Below are 18,678 nucleotides of genomic sequence, written 5' to 3' on the forward strand. Positions count from 1 at the left end.
TATGTACCATTTTGCATTTTAAGGGGCAAATAAATCTGGATGTCATCTGCAAAGCAATGAAAGGCAATATTAAATTGTGAAAACTCAAAACAAAAGTCAATTTCCAATGCTGTTGTATGGTTCAGACAACCTTTAAATAATGCAAAAAACACAAACTAATATACATCAAACCTGGACTTAGTTGTTCTATGCAGAGTACAAATTGTTTTGTTGGAGGAATTCACTGCAGACATTGCTTGGGCATCATTTCTACCACTGTACTTGTGCTATTTTTCGCTCTGACTCCATTGAGCTTACAAGCATTATATTGATTGCTTGTGTTTAGAGAGCTGCGTGCTCTTTGATTTATTTGATCTGAGCTAATGTTAGGTTGCTTCCGCTGCTTGATTTACAGGTACAAATCAATAAAACATGCATCCACAAGGATGTTGGATTGTTCCTTTACAGGACGAGCTTCTGTGAGCCTCGAGAGAAACACCAGGAGGATTATGCATAAATCATCAGCATATTATTAATTACAAAGATGAATCTCTACAGATACCCAGAATAGAAGAAGTGTGAGTCTCAGTGTTTGGGATTACTAACAGTGCAATAGGCTAAAATAACATTCTAAATCAGCGTTTTCAGTCCTAAAGCCAGTTACCCCCTCAAAAGCCACCCATCATGTTCATGCAGACAACATCATAACTGTGAATCCCTTTAGCTGCGTGAGCCTGCTCCCCAGAGGACGTCACTTCTGCCAGTGCGATGCGGCTCTGAATGGGAAAAGCGCAGATTAAGCCAGAACGCAAGTGTTGAGGTTATCACATTCACACGACCAAAATAGATGCAGACCGGGTGAAACGCCGGGCACAGCAGCCACGCTGGAGGTATAGCGGGGATGTACTTCCTGGAAAAAGATCACAGATGCTGGCGGATCTAAACACTGGAGAAGAAACTGTGTTTCCACAAGAAAAAATTTAGTTTAATATTCCAATAGAGTATTTATATTCCAAGAAGTGTTACAGGCAAAGGCAAAAAAACAAACAAAACATAAAAATTGTACTTTTTATGCATTTGTTGGTGGCAAAGACTATTGTATTAAGTTACCTTGTCGAGAGGCAACTACTACTCATTTGTAGACCAGATGGGCAGCAGAAAAACAAAAACATAACATATTAGTAGCTATAAGCAGAGAGCATTTTAAATGCATAAAGTGCATGCAACATTGTTTCTGGAATCTGGATATCAAAGAACTGACTTTAAAAGAAAAGCAGCAGAGGGTAACAATCCAATCTGTGTCTGAACCCGTTGTTTTTGTGTAGCAAATGCCTCCGCTTGAAACTATTACTTCTTACTGCTTCCTTTTTCTGTGGTTCATTAGTGCTGAATCAGATTTTGAAAAGCTGCCTCTGTGGAAAACATGTGGATGTTTTTTTGTTTGTTTGTTTGTTTTTTGTTATTTAAAATTAGCAATACAGCCAACCCTTGTGTTGAAGTTTTGGTAATGTTTTCTAATAAAAGCAACAAAACTATTCAAGTTACACAGCCATTAATATTGAACAAATAACCGAAAAACTGTAGTTATTTGCCACCAAACAATTACTTAAAAATAGACTACTAAACAAATTTTGTTCAGCAGGCGATTAACTGCTGAAATTGGACATATGGCTTGTATCTGCCTATTTTAATACAATTTGCAACATGTCTATTTAACTTGTGCTTTAGTTATTCATTAAAATAAAAAAAAATACTCGAGTGTGAATATTCATATGTGGACAATTAAGTCTTAAACTACATGCTGACAGTCTCGAGTTCCATATCCACTCAAGAATCGATTTAAATTACATTATCACAAGCAGATAATGGTTCATTAATCAATAGCTAGTGAATACAACACCTTATTTCATTTTGTGGAACTGATGAAGGTTTACTAATAGTGATGTAGTGAAAAGGTAAAGGTTCAGTGAGTGTGAACTCTTGCTAATAATGCCTCTGTTTATCTTAGAGGTCATAGAATCGAGTTCTGCATTCGTAACAGAACTGTAGAACATTTGGCTTAGGCTCCTACCTAAAGGTTTCCTGATGACAAAACCTTTTATAATGAACGCCAACATTCAATATAAACAGATAACACAATTTCATTGTATTGCATACCTTGTATTAAGCCACTGTTTTAAATTCAAACATTGCATTTTCATTGGGAAATTATTTAAACATTCTTTTTTTTTTTTTTTTTGTTGGCTCTACTTGCCTTTTTTTTGTTTTTGTTTTGTTTTTTAATGAAATGACATGAAAGTAGAAAAACATGCAGCAAAGGTCAGCAGGCCAGGACTGAAGTAGTAATTAACATAACTACTACTCAATAATTGGATTTTAAGCGATCAGTTGTTCATTATTAGCAGATAAGCAACTAGCCATCTACTAAGTAGAACCTAGTAGTCAGTTCATTGGTAATAATTAACAACATGTGTTTAGTAATTCACCATTAAGAAATAGTTAGCCTGGACATTGAGAGGAATGAATGAATCTGTGATTTTTATTTGTTTTGAATGATCTTTATTGATAATCTACTTTAATGGTAAATTGACTTAGTTTATCCGACGCTTTTCTAATTGCCAACCACTCAAAATGCCTCACAGTAGATAATTACTTTCCCAGCCTCTCTCACTCACATGTAGACAACTTATAGCTCCAGCAGTTAACCCAGCATGTAAAGGGTTAACCGCCTTACCCAGGGGCACCTGGTAAAAGGAAGCTGGAATCAAACCTACATTTTACACAGGGAAATAAGTACGTCTGATTAAGTGCATCCATTATTAAAATTGTTTTATTAGACGCTTTATTCCTCTTCTTCTGCTTGCATTAGTTGCTGTTCAATTACAGATTCATATTGACATTACTGGAAGGCTTCTCCCGTCCTTTCTGTAAGCTCTAGTTTATCCTAACATGTACAATGAACAGATCAGGACACTGAAGAGGCTTCCAGATCGTAGAGTATGCTGCCCGAAGCCCTGAAGCAATGCCAGCTCTGTTTATGTCTATTTCATGCTGAACTATACTTGCATCACTATCACACTGCAGTCACATGAGTCGTAATTACTTACTGGCCTTGAAGGACAGAAGGATTTTATGTTGATGCCTCTTCATAAATTTAAGTGTTTTTTTTTTCTGTTCACATAAAAAGGTTTTGCAGAAAATGCCTTGCCTGCTACATTTCATAAAAATCCAGTTTTATGTGATTTAAAAAAAAAAAGCAAAAACAAATCCATGTTCAGACGTGCTCTTGTAATTAAGTAAAACTAAGAGGCCTCCAAAGAGAGATTTACAAGATGATGCTAAGCAGGAGAATTGCAGATTTTCTTGGAAGCATTTTGTAATGGCCAGTGGAGGATTTAATCCCATCAAATTAGTCCCATGCTAATCCTCACTAACCTCGGAAAGAGGTCACTCATGTTCATTTTAAAGATGCATAAAGGCCACTTTGTAGTTGCACATTCAGAACCAACTGGTTGTTGATGAGCAAAACTTCAGCATGCTATTTATTTATTTATTTATTTTCTTGTGTATAATAATTTCTAAAGGTCAAACTGACAGAATGCAGTTATAAAAAAAAAAAAAGAAAAACAAAATGTAGGAAAATTAATTCCCAGTTACATGAGTTAGTTGACATATTTAAACTTATAGTATTGTATTTTTAAATGTCACATATAGAAGGAGGAAGGACTGGACATCTTATTGGTCGGGTTGAGATGCGTTTGTTCTCGTCCTGTTCTGCAAGTGCTTTGCTTTGCTGGCTGGACGTGACCCATGACCAGCATGTGACTTTGTTTAACTATCATATCACATCTTGGCTGTTTGTCTCTGCAGTATTAGAGGATTATGTTGACCAATAGCTCTGTCCCCAGAGGAATCTAAGCTTTATGCACTTAATTCTAAGCCAACATTTTGCCATACATGCAGACGCTGATGGTTCTTTTGGCTCTCTGCTCCAGCTACCTTTGCAGACGATTTCAACTTCTAAGCTTGACAGTAGTTGACAGCTTTTTGTGAGTTATTGTCAACACAACCAGCTATTAATATGAAAAAAAAAAATGTTGCAAGTTATCTTTTTAGGCTTTATTCGTAGCAAAGCGACTTCTGTTCTTGCTATGTGCACAACTGCAGCCTCGAACTTGTTCATGTTTCATCTTGCTATATTGTCTTTTTCAGTTTCAGCTTTGAGGCTTTTAAGGGATTTTTTTGTGTGTGCGGCTCGTTTAAGTCGCCCCACTGCATGTCAATGAGATCGAGACCTGGGCTTTGAGTCAGCGCAGGACTTTCAGTGTCTTAACTCTCAATCAGTCCAGCTGTGGAGACTTGCTGACCCCAAGGTGCCACTCTTTACTGCCGTTGCTGGACAGTGACCTTTGGATATTTTCTTCTGCTCTCTAATGTGCTTCCCAGCTGTGTGTTTGTGTGTGTGCAATATGAGACATCCAGCATAGCTCCAGTTTTCAACATTTTACTTATTACTTGCCATTTCCAGGCCAACACATGTCTGCCTTACTCAAGTGACACATATTCATGCCTCTCTCACATCAGGATGGTTAGAGAAATAGGTTCGCTGTGATTTTCTATTCATATCCAGTGAAAACAGGAAATCACAGCTTAGTGATTAAAGATACATTTTTATTTTGAAAAACTTGTTCAGGTCAGTCATATACTATTGATTAGTTTTTTTTTTTCCTCCACCGAATGACGGAGCCCATCTTAAATGGTTTTATTTTTTAAATATTTTGGTGTGAAATTATTTATACTGTTACCATGGGAGTAAATAAATGTAGATGACTCGGTATTTTTTGCTAGTCACATTTGAGGAAGTTAAAAATCAGGCTTCATTTCAAGAGTGTTTTCTTTTTTTTTCCCAGGAACATTTCCCAAGCAATGGCTGCCGACTTTTGGTGTCAGCAGTACAGTCTGCCGAGATTGGGGGTCCCCCCATGCCAATGGGGGGATCTGTGGCTAGTTAGTCACTGCATTATCATTTTCCATTAGGGGTTATGAATTTGAGTTGGCTCACACGAAGCCCTGACATCTGATAGATGCGTAACGTCACCTATTCCGAGTTTGCATTTGCTCGCTGTGATGCTGTTCTTGTCTTTTTTTTTTTTTTTTTGAAATCCAAAAAATAAACACTGACTAAAACTTTGATGACATAATAAGCCGTTCTTTCTGCCATGCTGCTTGCTGAGGAGCAACATGTCTGCTGGCATTCAGCTCCCTGGCAAATACGAAGAGAGAAAGAAGCAGTTTGAACACAAGAGAAGGATTCTTACTCGCTTCTGTTTTGTTTTGTGCAAATACCCAAAAGGAAATAAGAAACATTTTTATGGCACTGAATGCGTTTAAAAAAAAAATACAAACTGCTAAACGGAGATGGGCATCATCAAATTAACTCGGTAACTCACAGGGCTTCTGTGGGCACCGACAGCATATCAATAACACAGGATATGACGCTCAGCATAAGATCATAGATTCATACTATCGAATCTATTACACAAAAATGCTGAGACAAGAAAGGTACATTCAAGGGGTTTTCTTTGCAAACTAAAATATAGCTATGTGAAACAATAAAAAGTCCAAAATGTATAAAAAAAAATAAATCATAACATCTCATCTCCAGTATTATGTGTACTTGTTTCATATTTCTGACTTTTTCAAGCTTTCTCCTGTGATTCTGATTTCTGTTTTAAAAACTGTCACTAACCACATTGGAAATACTTTATCCAGAGCCTTTCTGCATTAAATGATCATGCATTGTTCAATCAGCTGTCCATTTCTCAGTATCTCCGATTATAATACTACAGATGTTGAACTCTCTCCCAATTTTTTGTAATGAGACGGCATCCACAAAAACACAATCAATATTACTCAGACATAGACCATATTGTGTCTGTTTCATATGGAATTAGAATTGTCTTGATTATTGTGAGATTTCTCCAAGTTTTAGGAAAACTGGACATTCGACTTACCTTTACGTGAGTTTTGGTATATTTTCAAATATTTACTTCACAATGACCTAGTCATCTGAAAGTAGCAATTGTTAATGACCCCCCTCTGACCTTTGGAACGCAGCACAAGTCAATGGTCGTAGAAACTTTCCAGCAAAGTTATAGACAGTCGCTGGGACTTTGGGAAACCTTGTCCCAACCTTCATCGCGTTTCCATCAATTCTCGTTGTGCTTTTTGTGTATTCACAAAGGGGAATGAGCAGGCAAGGCATTAGCTTTGCTCCTCAGCCTGTTTTTCCTTTGTTTTACCTCTTGCTTGAATGTTGTGTTATCCTCTTATGTCACACACTTCTAATTAATCTAAACACGACCTCAGCCGAGTCAGTGATATGTGTTCTAAATTGGGTGTGAGGAGAAGATGTTAGGTGCACTGAGACAGCCACCCTGTAAGCCGGTGGCTAATTTTAGCCTTTCAGGGCAGTGCACTGTGTCTCCCTGCGGATGAGTTGAACCACAGAGGGATCTGAGCGCCGACTCGGGCCCTGCCTCTCCTTTCTGTTCTGTGTGTGGACATTGTTCTTCGTGCCGTGTGGGGTTACAGGCCAGTCACAATAGACGGAGGTGGGGAACTGTGGATTCAAAGAGCTTTTAACGACACCTGGGCTTTGGTCAAGCAGAGTTTTGAACATAAACAAAAAGTGGCTCAGATCACAGAATACTGTCGACGTGGGGTTCACTTTTAAGAACTTTGTATATGAGGAGTAAGAAAAAAAAAGAGAGAGAGAGAGATTCACTATGAAAATGTAGGAAAAATATAAACCAGAAGAGAACAAAACGGTGCAGAACTATTCTAATAGGAACAAGTTGTATAAATTAATAAAACTATAATTAACTCATCCTCTGCATTTTCAGCTATTTCAGCCTCTGTAGCGCCATCCATACATCCAGTATGTTTCAGTTACTCCTTTTCCAAGAAATGATCATACAGATTTACTATCCTCTATGTTTGACACAGATTTTAACTCCACTTGCCAACTACGGAGGTCTTTGTCTCTTTTCTCTTAAACAATAAAAAACCTACTCACTTTAACTCGCATGCTGCAGCTACTCAGCAAAAAATATTAAGTTACCATCAAATAACAAGAATAAGCTCAAATGCATTAGTTTTGTGAAGTATTTTCAATGACATTACAGTATCAATATTGGTAAAAAAAAAAAAAAAAAAAGTAAAAATACAACCTATGTCTGGCAATATATTATATTTCTGAGTTGCTCACAATTTGAGGTTTGTTTAAAGAAGTGTGTTAGTCATAACGGCAGTAGGTGTCGGTACCATCAACAACTGTGCATAGCTGTCTAGTGCAGTAACCACTTTGCATGAAGTGGTGAATTAATTGAAGTCCATCAGCTACTTCAGATTTAAACTTAAATAAGCTTAAACAGAAGCTTTTTTTATTTAAAAGAAAAATCTTCACAATCATTTAATGATGTGGCAAACCAATTGAAACTCAATTCTTACAAATAAAATGGTGATTTCATGCAATATGGAAAGCCATTAGTTTTAAATAGATCGTAATTGCCTGAAATCATGAGCTTAAAGTTGAAAAATTATGCAGGTTTATTATGCAAAGCAGACCAATTGGCTGCCATATTTCCCCTAATTTAAGCCTTTTTTTTTTTTTTTTTTTGGCAAGGAGAAATTGAGCCTCAGCATAAAGAAGATTGTGACTTAACTAACCTGGAAGTAAGTAATTGGTTTCTCATGCTAATGGTGATTTCTTATGCTAATGAGAAGCTCTGAAGGAGCGCTGTGGTCACCCAGGCGTGAGTCGATTCACCTTGGCCTGATCCGACGTAAATGGCACAGCTTCCCTCGCTTCTTCACGCCGCCGATAACTTTTTGTTCTGAAAACTTTCGCGCCGAGATCAAACAGCCGCGTCGGCCGTAAACGTCGACTCCTGCTTATGCCAGTGACACACACAAACCGACTAATTACTCTACAGCCATGCGCTCTCTTCATCATCCAACTCATTTACGCTGCGTTTACCTGCTGTCCTCTGCGCTGGATGTGTGTTTCCTCGACGGCTCTGTTTGCTTTGGAAAGCAGCCATGTTGAATTATGCACAGCCCAATTTCTGCGAGTGCAGATACACACATACATCCCCTACGCAGCCACATTTATCAGCTTAGAAAGGGGCTTATTACTTAAAATCTTTTCGAATATAACACCAGTTGTATGTATAAATGTCCAGACTGTAATGTATTAACTGAGGTCTGTGTCTCTGCTTTTGTCTTCCAGATTTTCCATATGACCTATGATCTGGCTAGTGCGGTGGTAAGAATATTTAATTTGATAGGGATGATGCTGCTTCTGTGTCACTGGGATGGCTGTCTCCAGTATCTGGTGCCTCTCCTCCAAGACTTTCCCCCTGACTGCTGGGTGTCCCTAAATGGTATGGTTGTAAGTATTGCACATTTTTCTTCTTTCATGCATAAAGCCATAGTATGTCAGCAGCTGTTGCTTCCTGCATCTCTTAATCGTGGTTTGAAAACAATTGTCATTTGCAACAAGCACTATTTGACTCAAAATTTAATATTAGAATTCCAAAACTGTTCATGTTTTCATATGGTATCGTTTTTGCCAGCACAGGCTTATTTATATTTTGTTGGGATTTAATAGAGTCCAAGTTTGAAAGCCAAAGTTCTCAAATTCTCATTTGCATCTAGGTCTGAACTTTGACTGGGCCACTCTGATGCATTGCAATGCCTGAAGACAAACATTGCAGGTGTAGCTTTATGAGTATGTCTGAAATGATTTCTTGGATTAATCATGATGAATCGATGATTACAGTAATCTAAAATAAAAAAATCAACTAATTCAGTAAACAATTAATCATTAATAGGAGTTTACAGACTCTAGAACATGCCATTTATTGAGTGTAATTGTTTCATGTGAAATTAAATGCCTCAAAAGGAGTGACATCTCTTTTCAAAATGTTATCTTTTCAAAAAAAAAATTGCTGAAAGCAGTTTGATTAAAATGAAGTGTTGATAAGTATGTCATGCATATAATGCACCCAACTGTACCCGGGAAAAGATCTGGTCCATGTAGGAAACAGGGAGGAAAAAAAAAAGAGAAAAAGAAACGCATCCATTTTACTTTAATGCTGAAAATCAATTTATTTTAAGAGTATAGTTAAGTATAATAAGAAGTTATGTTTAATTCTGTGCTCCTTTTAGCTGGAGATCCAGCAAACACGGGGCGGGGGGGCATTCTGCTGGTTGAGCTGTCTGTTCTTCTCAGCTCCTCCCTGGTTTGTTTTCTGTGCGATCAAAAATTGCCTCTTGATGTGGAAGGGGTACGCAGTTTATCATTACATTGCATTCGTAATGTGGCATTGGACATACAGCTTCCCTGTGCTGGTGCATTTCTTAGACTGGAATAATTTAACATATAGTTTTATCCAATGCGACACAATGGTGTGGAAAATAGAGGAGTACAGCTTAATCATTGCACCAGCTTCACTCCTGGTGCACAGTGTATTTGGTTTACACAAACCAGCATAAGCTGTTGCAAAAAAAAAAAAAGACACCTTAAGGCTTAAATCATTTTGGATTCTTTTTTTTTTTTTTAAACTGTCTTTGGTCTTGAATGTTTCTTAACATGTAATGGCTACAATCATGCACTGAAAGGATAAAATGAGTTATAAAACAGGGAATAAGACAGCAGAGTTGGGTTGTCACCAGCGTCGACATGACTGCTTTTTGGCACGTGCCAAGCTGCCTGTAAAGGATTTGTACATGGAAAATGTAAGGAGTGGCTGTTTATAGCAACATTGCTTTGTTTGAGGCATCCTTCCTTCTACATTGAACTATAAGAATGAATCTTGGGAGCCTGCAGTGGCCTGGCATCCCTGACATTTTAATTAAGTGCACTATTTCTTTCATGTATGGTCTGCGACGGTTCTGAATGGCATCGATGTCTCGCACTTGTAGCTATTTCGGATCCACATCAGCTCGTTTTGTACATTTTATTTTTTCCCTCTTTTGCTGTCCCATCAAACATCACTTTTGTGCAGCAACAACAGACTTCTGTTCTCAAACATTAGCCAATGTAATGATGTAAAGAAAGACGAACTGTAACTCGGGTTGTGCTTACCTTGATTTTCTGATGGAGTTCATATGCGGAGATACAGTAGCAATCAAAACTCAAGTCTCCCAAAGTTAAAAACTTCACAGCTGTTGCTAAGCTAACAGGAAATCTGCATTTCGCTGCCAAGCAGCGTGTTGCAACATCAGGGTCGGGCTTGATCACATGGAGCAAGCGAACACTTTGAGTGGCTTGGGAACTCCCATTATTAACCCTATTAGAGCAAGGTTACAAGTGATTCCTCTGTTTGATTGTACATCGTGTATTGATAATTTAACACTTTGCAAGTAACATGAAATTAGCATGATATGGCCCTCTGGATGTCAACACATCAATAATTAATTGTTTTCTCCAGTTTTATATAAATTTGGTTTGTTTTATTGATTTTGTACATTTACAATAAAATCAATGTATGCTTCACTAGATAGTGGAATTTATTTTAATGGCACAATTCAGTTCTACTAGGAAACGGCATAGTTGGGAAAAGACTACAAACTGGCGCACTGTGGGATGAGTTTATACTTGGTGAATAAATAAATGAACACAATGTCACCTCAAAATGTCCTCTCTTCATGGGATTTATACCTAAATTCATGCTGAATATTTAAAATGCTTTAGTCTTATGCTATGTCTGATACACTTCATTCATTTATAGTATTATTCTGCGTAACCCACATAAGCAGTGTTTAGCACTAAAAAAAAATAATGCTTGCTGTCGAGCTTTTTGTTTTTTGTGTGCCTCATTTAGAAGCTAAACTCAAAGTTCCACTTTTAAATCATGCCGAAAGGATATACTTACATTTAAGTGTATATTAAAATAGAATGGTCCCCAGTATATTCTCATGCACACCACGTTCCCTGTTGATTTATGAAAGAAACGCGCCTAAACGTTATGTGAAAGGACATTTTCAAACATCCTGGATCTCTTTGTGTGTGCGGGCAAACACTGTCCTGCAGTAAAAAATCGGTGCAAGTCTTTGTGCGTCGGACTATTTGCTGCATGCTTCAGAGTGTGTTTAGGATGAAGATTTCTTAGTCATGAAACGGTGGCAAGTCTAGGTGTTACTTTGGTTGAGAATTAGTTTCACTACAGTGTAGAAATGGGAGATGACTTGAATACGCATCTTTTTTTCTTTTTTTTTTTTTACATAACCGTCGTTTTTATTTAGGGTCCTTGTAGTCTCCCTCCTCTTGGGCATCCTCTTCCCTCCTCCTCAGCATTATTTCCTCCTCACTGTCTCTGCCTTAAGTTGCGGGTCAAGCATCGCTGCTCCTCTTGGAGCAACATGATTGTGCAGAAGTGTGTACATGCCTCCTGGGTCACTCTGCTTGTAAATGCTCGCCTATGGAAGTCTTCTGCCTTCTCATCTCCTTGTATGTGATAAACATTTTTGTGCTCCACGCGCATGCTGGCCGCTCTGAGGCATTGGGCTCGAGGTGCAAATGTCAGCTCTGCTTAGCGTCACGGTTCTGTTTCCCACCCTTATCTTTACTTTGAGGCAATGAGTTGCCTAAGCAAGCTCACTACCAGCTTGCAAGTGTTACTCATCCAAGCAGATGGAACAAACAGATCCTTCTCTGTTTGCACCCAAAGACTTTGGACTGATCTAATTTCCCACATGAGTGCTACAAATCGTCCTCGCTAATAGTCCACAAAGTGGGAGATGAATCTTCCTCTTTTATGTTTTACTTTGATTTGCAGCCGTTTGGTTGTAAATGTGTTTATAATCTTAAAGCGTGGTGACAAACGGCTCCTGTTTTTGTGCTGCAGGTTGTTGCCCTTGCTCAGTATGAGTTCGACACATTCGGCTTCTTGTATGCAAATCAGTGTAAAAATGAACTCATGTAAAAGGCTAATTTGATGCCCCCTGTGTGGCATCATTTTCCCCCGCAAACAACGCTGTGCTTAAAGCTTCAGAGTGCAGGAATATTTTTGAAACAAAGAGGGCACAAATGTTTGCTGGAGGCATGGGTGACCTAAATCATTAAATCCAACGACTTAAATTCTCTTTTCATGAGGCTGTATACCCGTAAATTAATTTGCATGAAGAAGCAAGAAAACAACGATGTCCCCTGGCCCTTAAATCTATGTCAGGTTTCAAAACCTGACATTGGCTTTGTGCCTTTATGTTCACGCTCGGCGTGTCAGTGTCCACGACAGAACATTTTACATCTAATTTACAGTTAAGACCGTATATTTACATACACTGTGTAAAAGCACAACAATAGCTGTTTTTCTTCTTTGTCGGACAAGAAATCAGTCTGAACATTTTCTTCTTTTCAATGTCATTTAGAATGATTAAAATTATTTCTATTTGCTAATTCAAATTCTGAAGTCTACATACAGGTACTTAATATTTTGTAGAACTGCTGTTGGGTCAAATGTTTTGGGTATCCTTTTACAAGGTCGCCACGATAGTTTGCTGATTTTTTTTTTCTTTTTTTTTTTTTTGACCCACTTGTTCAGGCAGAACTGACGTGACTGAGTCAGGTTTGTATGTTTCCTTGCCAACAAACTTTCTGAAACTCAGTTCAGAGCTTTGCATCCACTCCAGAATATTGACTTTGTTGTCTGTGAGCCACTTTGTAGATAACATGACGGTATATTTAAGGAGATTGCCCACTTGAAAAGACCCATGTGTGTACCCAAGCTTTACATCTTAGGCTGTTGTTGTGCTCCACATCATGCCATCTGTTTTGTGAAGCGTACCCTGTAGTTTGCATACATGTTCTATTTCTCTCTGGCTACTCCGAATTCCTCTCACAGTCCAAAAACGTAGCTGTGATGCTAATCGGTTGATCTAAATTGCCCTTAGAAATGAGTGTGTGCATGCTTGCCATTCCTGTGTGTCTGTGATGGACTGATGATCTATCCTTATGTCCTTCATTCACAATTCTGCTTATTACTATGTGCACATTAGGCTGGATGATCCAGGGAAAATAAATAAAGTACTAATAAAGTTTTTAACTTTTTAATTTTTTTTTTTTACCTATTTTGATTGATTGGAATCTTAAAGCCGGATATATATTGTGTGGCGAGAAATTATAAAAGGTTTAAATTAGAATCCGAAAGTAGGTGCCAAAGAAACACAGTTCTACCATTTATTTATTTATTTTTGTAATTTCTTAGTTTTTATTTCTACAATAATTGAGGAGCAACTGAGGTAAAATTCGTAATAGGCCAATAGTTTTTGTTAGGCTTGTGCTCATGAGCAGCTGGCGTGGTGTCACAGACTCTGATGTGAGCAGATTGTGGAATCTCTTCCCCGTGGATCTTTGCTGAAGTAATAGCCCATGTGCTGACTGCGGCCTGGCAAATCCAAAGTGATAAGTCGCGCCCACATGTGGGATCCTTCTTCTCACAATGTCACAATACATTAGCGTACATTGGCTAAATATCTTCACATCTCTCTCCCTCTCTCTCTCTCTCTCTGTCTCTGTTTTCTGTTGTTTTTTTATTTGGCTTACTTCAGGTATAAATACCTGATGGAATTCAACGATGGCCGCCTCAGTGTTTTTCCAAATCCAGTGTCTGTATCATTTTATCCTGATGAGTTCAAATTCACCATATTTATTTATTCGTGTAGTTGGCTTGTACTTGGTTTCCAGCTGGGGCTAGAAGAGTGAGGAGTGCAGATACTGCTGAGTGTTGCAGTACAGCCTGCATGCCTGTTATCTTTCTGACTAATGGCCTGAGAGTACCTTCTTACTCTTTAGAGGCTGCATTTACTTAATCACCAGACAAGATAATGCCGCTGTCACAGTGCTGACTCTGTCGGGGGGTGATGGGCCGTTCTATTTGTTTGCATATGGACATGTGTCTAGGAGCATGTGTGTTACGCACATGCGCTTATATTGAGATACAGTCAACTAAATTCTAGACGGCTGAATATTCGTGTTTAAGCATCGAGACGGGCAGAAACAGTAGGTAGACGTGCACACACACACGCACAGACTGAAATCCACGAAGGCCCGGATAGCCATGCATAACCATCCGTCAGTCACCCCTCTTGGCTTTTTTATTGCAAGATCACCCACTTGATTTTCCCTCCAACCCCCTTGATAACTCACTTCCAGCAGCCAAAGTCAGTCCTGAGTTTTATGAGTTAATCTGGATTTTTCTTTCCTTCTGTTACTTTTCCCTCAAATTTAATTCTGGTTTCACTGACCATTGACTTTTCTATTTTTATTTGTATAAATGGCTCTAAAGTTGGAGTAAAATGATGCATGGTTTGTAGCAGTTTTCTTAAATGAAAAACTTTTTTTTTTTATGTGCAGCTTGGGTTAATACTCAACAGCTGCAATACGTTTAGGGGATGTCACCATCTGATTAGAGACTGAAGTTTCTGCCCATTCTTCTTTATAAAATAGACAAACGTTTAAAAGTCTTGTCACATTGCCTTGTACTGTCCTACCAGAAGGCAAAACAATATCATGATGCTGCTAACACATTCCTCATGCCATGTTCACGAAGATGTGCACTGCTACCTTTCCTCTACACACTCAATTTCTTTTCTCACTCTTTTCCTTTAAACGGTTTATAGCAGATTTCTATAAACCACCCGAGCTGTGGATCTGTGCAGCTCCTCCAGTGCTGCAATGGCCCATTTTGGATGATTCTCCAATAACTGTTCTGCTTGTCACGTTTTTGGCAGTTCTGCCTCCCGTGTTATATTTTCAGATAATGGACCAAACAGTGCTGTGTGAGATTTCAAAGCGTCGGATATTATTTCACAATCCAACTCTGCTTTCATCGTACTTTGGCATGCACTTTGTGTTGGTTTTGCCCTTTAGCAGTTATTACCGGTCTGTCCTCATTAGTTTGCTCACTAATGTTCTTCAGGAAACCAATACTGGATTCACAGAGTAGCTGTAATTTTTCCTAAGACCAAATTAAATAGGTTGCCTTCAAAGACAATTGTTGTAATGAACTCTACTCAGGGGCATTTTTCAGGTAAACACGGAGGTTTTTTGCCCTTCAAAAACAATGTTATAAGAGAACAGACTGTGTTCTTTGAAGCAGTGTACTGCATCCTGTTAGCCTCATAGTTATTCATCAGTATCAACAACAACCAACGCCTCTGGGCGACACTCAACACTGGGGTGATGGTGAATCAGCAACTGCCTGCCAGTCACATAACCAGCTACATCTTGTGTAAGGCCACTGGAGGAGACTAGATTGTGACTAATGAAACGAAATCCTGGCAGGCTGTTGGACGCTGGTAAACACATGGCGCTGTTAAATTACAGAAACTTTGTAGCAGCTGATACTTAAATTATGGAATGGAAAGGGATTTGTTTTGGGTATGACGTCCGTAGCGCTCTACAGACGTGCCGAAAGATAAATACAGAGTGTCTGATGTCAGTAGATGAAGAGAGACACAGGAAGTGTCTCTCTTCTACACATCCACAATAAATTCCTAAATTCTTCAGATTGCTTTAAAACTTACAGCTGCATTAAAAAGCATGTATGTGTCTTTTTGTTGTATTGTCTTGTTCTTTGGTTGTTTAAATGTAGCAAAAGGGAGATCTCATACACATCCTGCAGTAAATGATTTTGTCAGACACACATTCATCTGGAAGCCATATGTAAATATTAACTCTTGAGTTACAGAGACATGTGCTGATAGACCAGACTGTGTTAATGTACAGCTGTCTAAATGCCATTTGTGCCACTACAGAATCTGAGTGACTCGAGCAATGTGAATATTTGAGAACATGAGAGGAAGCCAATTTTTTTTAGTTTGTGAAAAGAACAGTTATTCCCAAACGGAGGTTACCTGAGGAAAAAAAAAAAAAAAAAAAAACACTTAAAATTGAGGTACCCAGTGAGCCTTGAACTCTTTTGCCTCTCACATAGGTGTGGTTGAGATAAGTGTATCGTTTGGAGCAAATTTTAATGTAATTTCTGTCTGCAAGACGCAAATATATTACAGCAGTAAGCGTTCCGGCTGCCGTTTGTAAGACCTGTCACATTTCTTTCCCTGCAAAGACTTACCGAGTACCACAACCTCAAAGGGCTTATTCTCCTGCTCACCAGAGATCCTGCCTGTCCTCCGGGGGGAGGGGGAAAAAAAAGCACACTTTCACATTTGATAAGTGTGGTGTTAATGAGGAGGCTAAATCCTGCATCTCTCACTTCCAAACATGACTGTCGTGGCTCAGACCAACAAAAGTGGGGAACAAAAGACATTAGAGAGTTCTGGAACAAAGCTAGAAAGCTTTTCAAGCCCAGCAGTGAAATAGTGTTGATGCATTAACACATTTTAATGGTTTCACATCACCGTTTCAATAGTAAGTCATTTCCAATGTGCTTTTTAATCTGTAAAAAGGGCAAGATATAAAGGAGACTGCCTAAAGGCCAGGGATATGACGCCAAAGCTGTTATAAACAGCAACATCAAGCATGAGGAGACAGCGCCTGACATCAGGGAGAGAGAGAGACAGAGAGAGATGGTGTAAAGCAGTAATCTTTGAAATAATATTCAAACTGATGCACCCTGCTAGACTTTCTCACCCCAGAGTTATTTTTTGTTGAAAACTGAGGATGTGAGAACGTATAAATGAAACAAGTGTTTGACAAGGAGGTTAAAAGCCTGAAAAGCCTCCTCTTCCTTTTAAGCCTGGACAGTTTCTGGAGGAAGTTGCTGGAAATGTCTCAGACAGTCACACATTTCACAAATTATTGCGCTAACTTTGTCAAAAGCAGACCAGCCCTTCAGGTTTTACCCTGTCCCAGAAAAAGAGAAACATCTCTGTGTATTCAAGGTTTACTTAAAAAAAAAAACAATCAAAAACAAGATGCATTCTTACTTCTGCTAATGTAACAAAAGCATACTGATTATCAAAATTTGAATTTTTAAGTTTTTGTTATTGCTATTTAAACACAGACATTCAGATCGAAAACCTGCCATTGCCGTTGCAATATCAGCCTGCACAATATTGTAATTGCAAAAGAGTTTTTGGAGTGCGGTAATTGATGGCTAATATACCTTACCAGTTCTGAAGTTGTGTTTTTCATGTTAATTAGATATTTAGCCATCGAGACGAAAGGCCGAGAAAGAAGAAAACGGGCATATGTCCCACCTGATATCTTCATTGTAATATTATTTCCATTGCACAGTTTTCTAAATGCCAGCCAAATTATTGAGTGTCTTTACACTGCATAGTTCTTTTTTCTCTAACAAATATCTATTGTTATAGAATATGTAAGAAAAACAAATGCTTTTATTCAGAGTATGTGTTGACTAGCACTGCATGTTTCAAGTTTAGCTCACAGTGGAAAAACAAGCTGATAAAAGCTGGTTAGTTACTCCACCTGCCAGCCTTCTGTGAGGTGCTTTTCATCTTGCTAACTTTAGTAACAGCTTGAACACCATTACTTAATAAGTGTGGCTCTGCTTGTGGGTTTCGTTGGTTGTTTGCTAATAGCCACAAATATTTCCTAAGGCCTGAAATGTTTTTTTTTCTCGGAAGCCCAGGGCAAAGAAGCCTTCTCTCCAGCTTAAAGGCAGTGTGCAGCATCAGCTGAGGAATGGGGAGGGTTACAGTACCCTATAGTTGAAACTGCTGGATAAAACTTTAGTTCATATGGTATATATGATTAAAGTTTTATCAAGCAGTAAACTGGATAAACTATTGATGCACCCGAAACCGTTCAACTCTGAGAAGTAAGATTAGTTTTTAAAGATACTCTGAACACATTAGTTTTTTGTGGTAGATTTTCAACATTTGATTACTTTATTCTGCACAATATGTGTTTTGTCATCATTAATTTTAACTTTTAAAGAACTATTAGAAGATAAAAAAAACCACATAATTCACAATATTTTTCCAAGTATTTCTTCCACGAGCATTTGACTTTAATTTATGATTGCAGCATTGTCTGTGAAGTAGCAGTTGCTAAAAAGAATTGTGTGCTATTATTATAAAGCGAGGACAAAGTTACTATGGAGTTTTTTTTTTGTTGTTTTTTTTTGTAGCATTGTGCCAGGGTAATATGGCTACCGTTATCAAAACAATGTACAGATCATTGCACTGACTCTCAGATTAGCTTCTTTAATCATTGTGCTGACTTCTTTTTAAATACTTTTGTGAAAATACCAAACCTTGATTTTTCTTCTCCCAGCAGCAGCATTTACACTGAAATAAATACTGACACGCGTATCAGTGTGACATTGCAGAATTTCCACAATAGTGTGTTTATGGAAAAAGAAAAACAAAAAACAACCAGTCAGAACTCATTCATAGCTAAACCACCTGACAATTAGCCAACTCCAGGCTCTAAATCAATTTGAACTTTCAGTATTTTCCATTTCTATCAAATGCAATACAACTCAAAGCAGGCTGTCCTCTGAGCTGAGTAATGGTGAGATGACAGCTAGGGATACTTGCTTTATACATAAATGGGAGTTGCAAAGGGATAATAAAACTAACATCTCCCTCAAGAGAAACCCAGCTCTGCATGCTATTGTGTAGTTAAGGACAAGTGCAGGAGATAAACTAATCAGGTCAACAGAACACATGCCAGGGGGGATTACAGGCATACCTTTGATT

At 38.3% G+C, this 18,678-nt stretch overlaps 1 protein-coding gene across 1 annotated transcript in view; it reads left to right on the forward strand.

Moving 5' to 3' along the window:
• hcn1 (hyperpolarization activated cyclic nucleotide-gated potassium channel 1) overlaps positions 1-18,678 on the forward strand; it is a 77,263-nt gene that overhangs the window by 29,371 nt on the left and 29,214 nt on the right. Inside the window, exon 2 of the mRNA XM_016674769.1 lies at positions 8,273-8,434. Coding sequence (XP_016530255.1) covers positions 8,273-8,434 — 162 coding nt within the window. The remainder of the gene's footprint in view (positions 1-8,272; positions 8,435-18,678) is intronic.

Source organism: Poecilia formosa, unplaced genomic scaffold (assembly GCF_000485575.1).
Source record: "Poecilia formosa unplaced genomic scaffold, Poecilia_formosa-5.1.2 Scaffold100, whole genome shotgun sequence".
NCBI lineage: Eukaryota > Metazoa > Chordata > Actinopteri > Cyprinodontiformes > Poeciliidae > Poecilia > Poecilia formosa.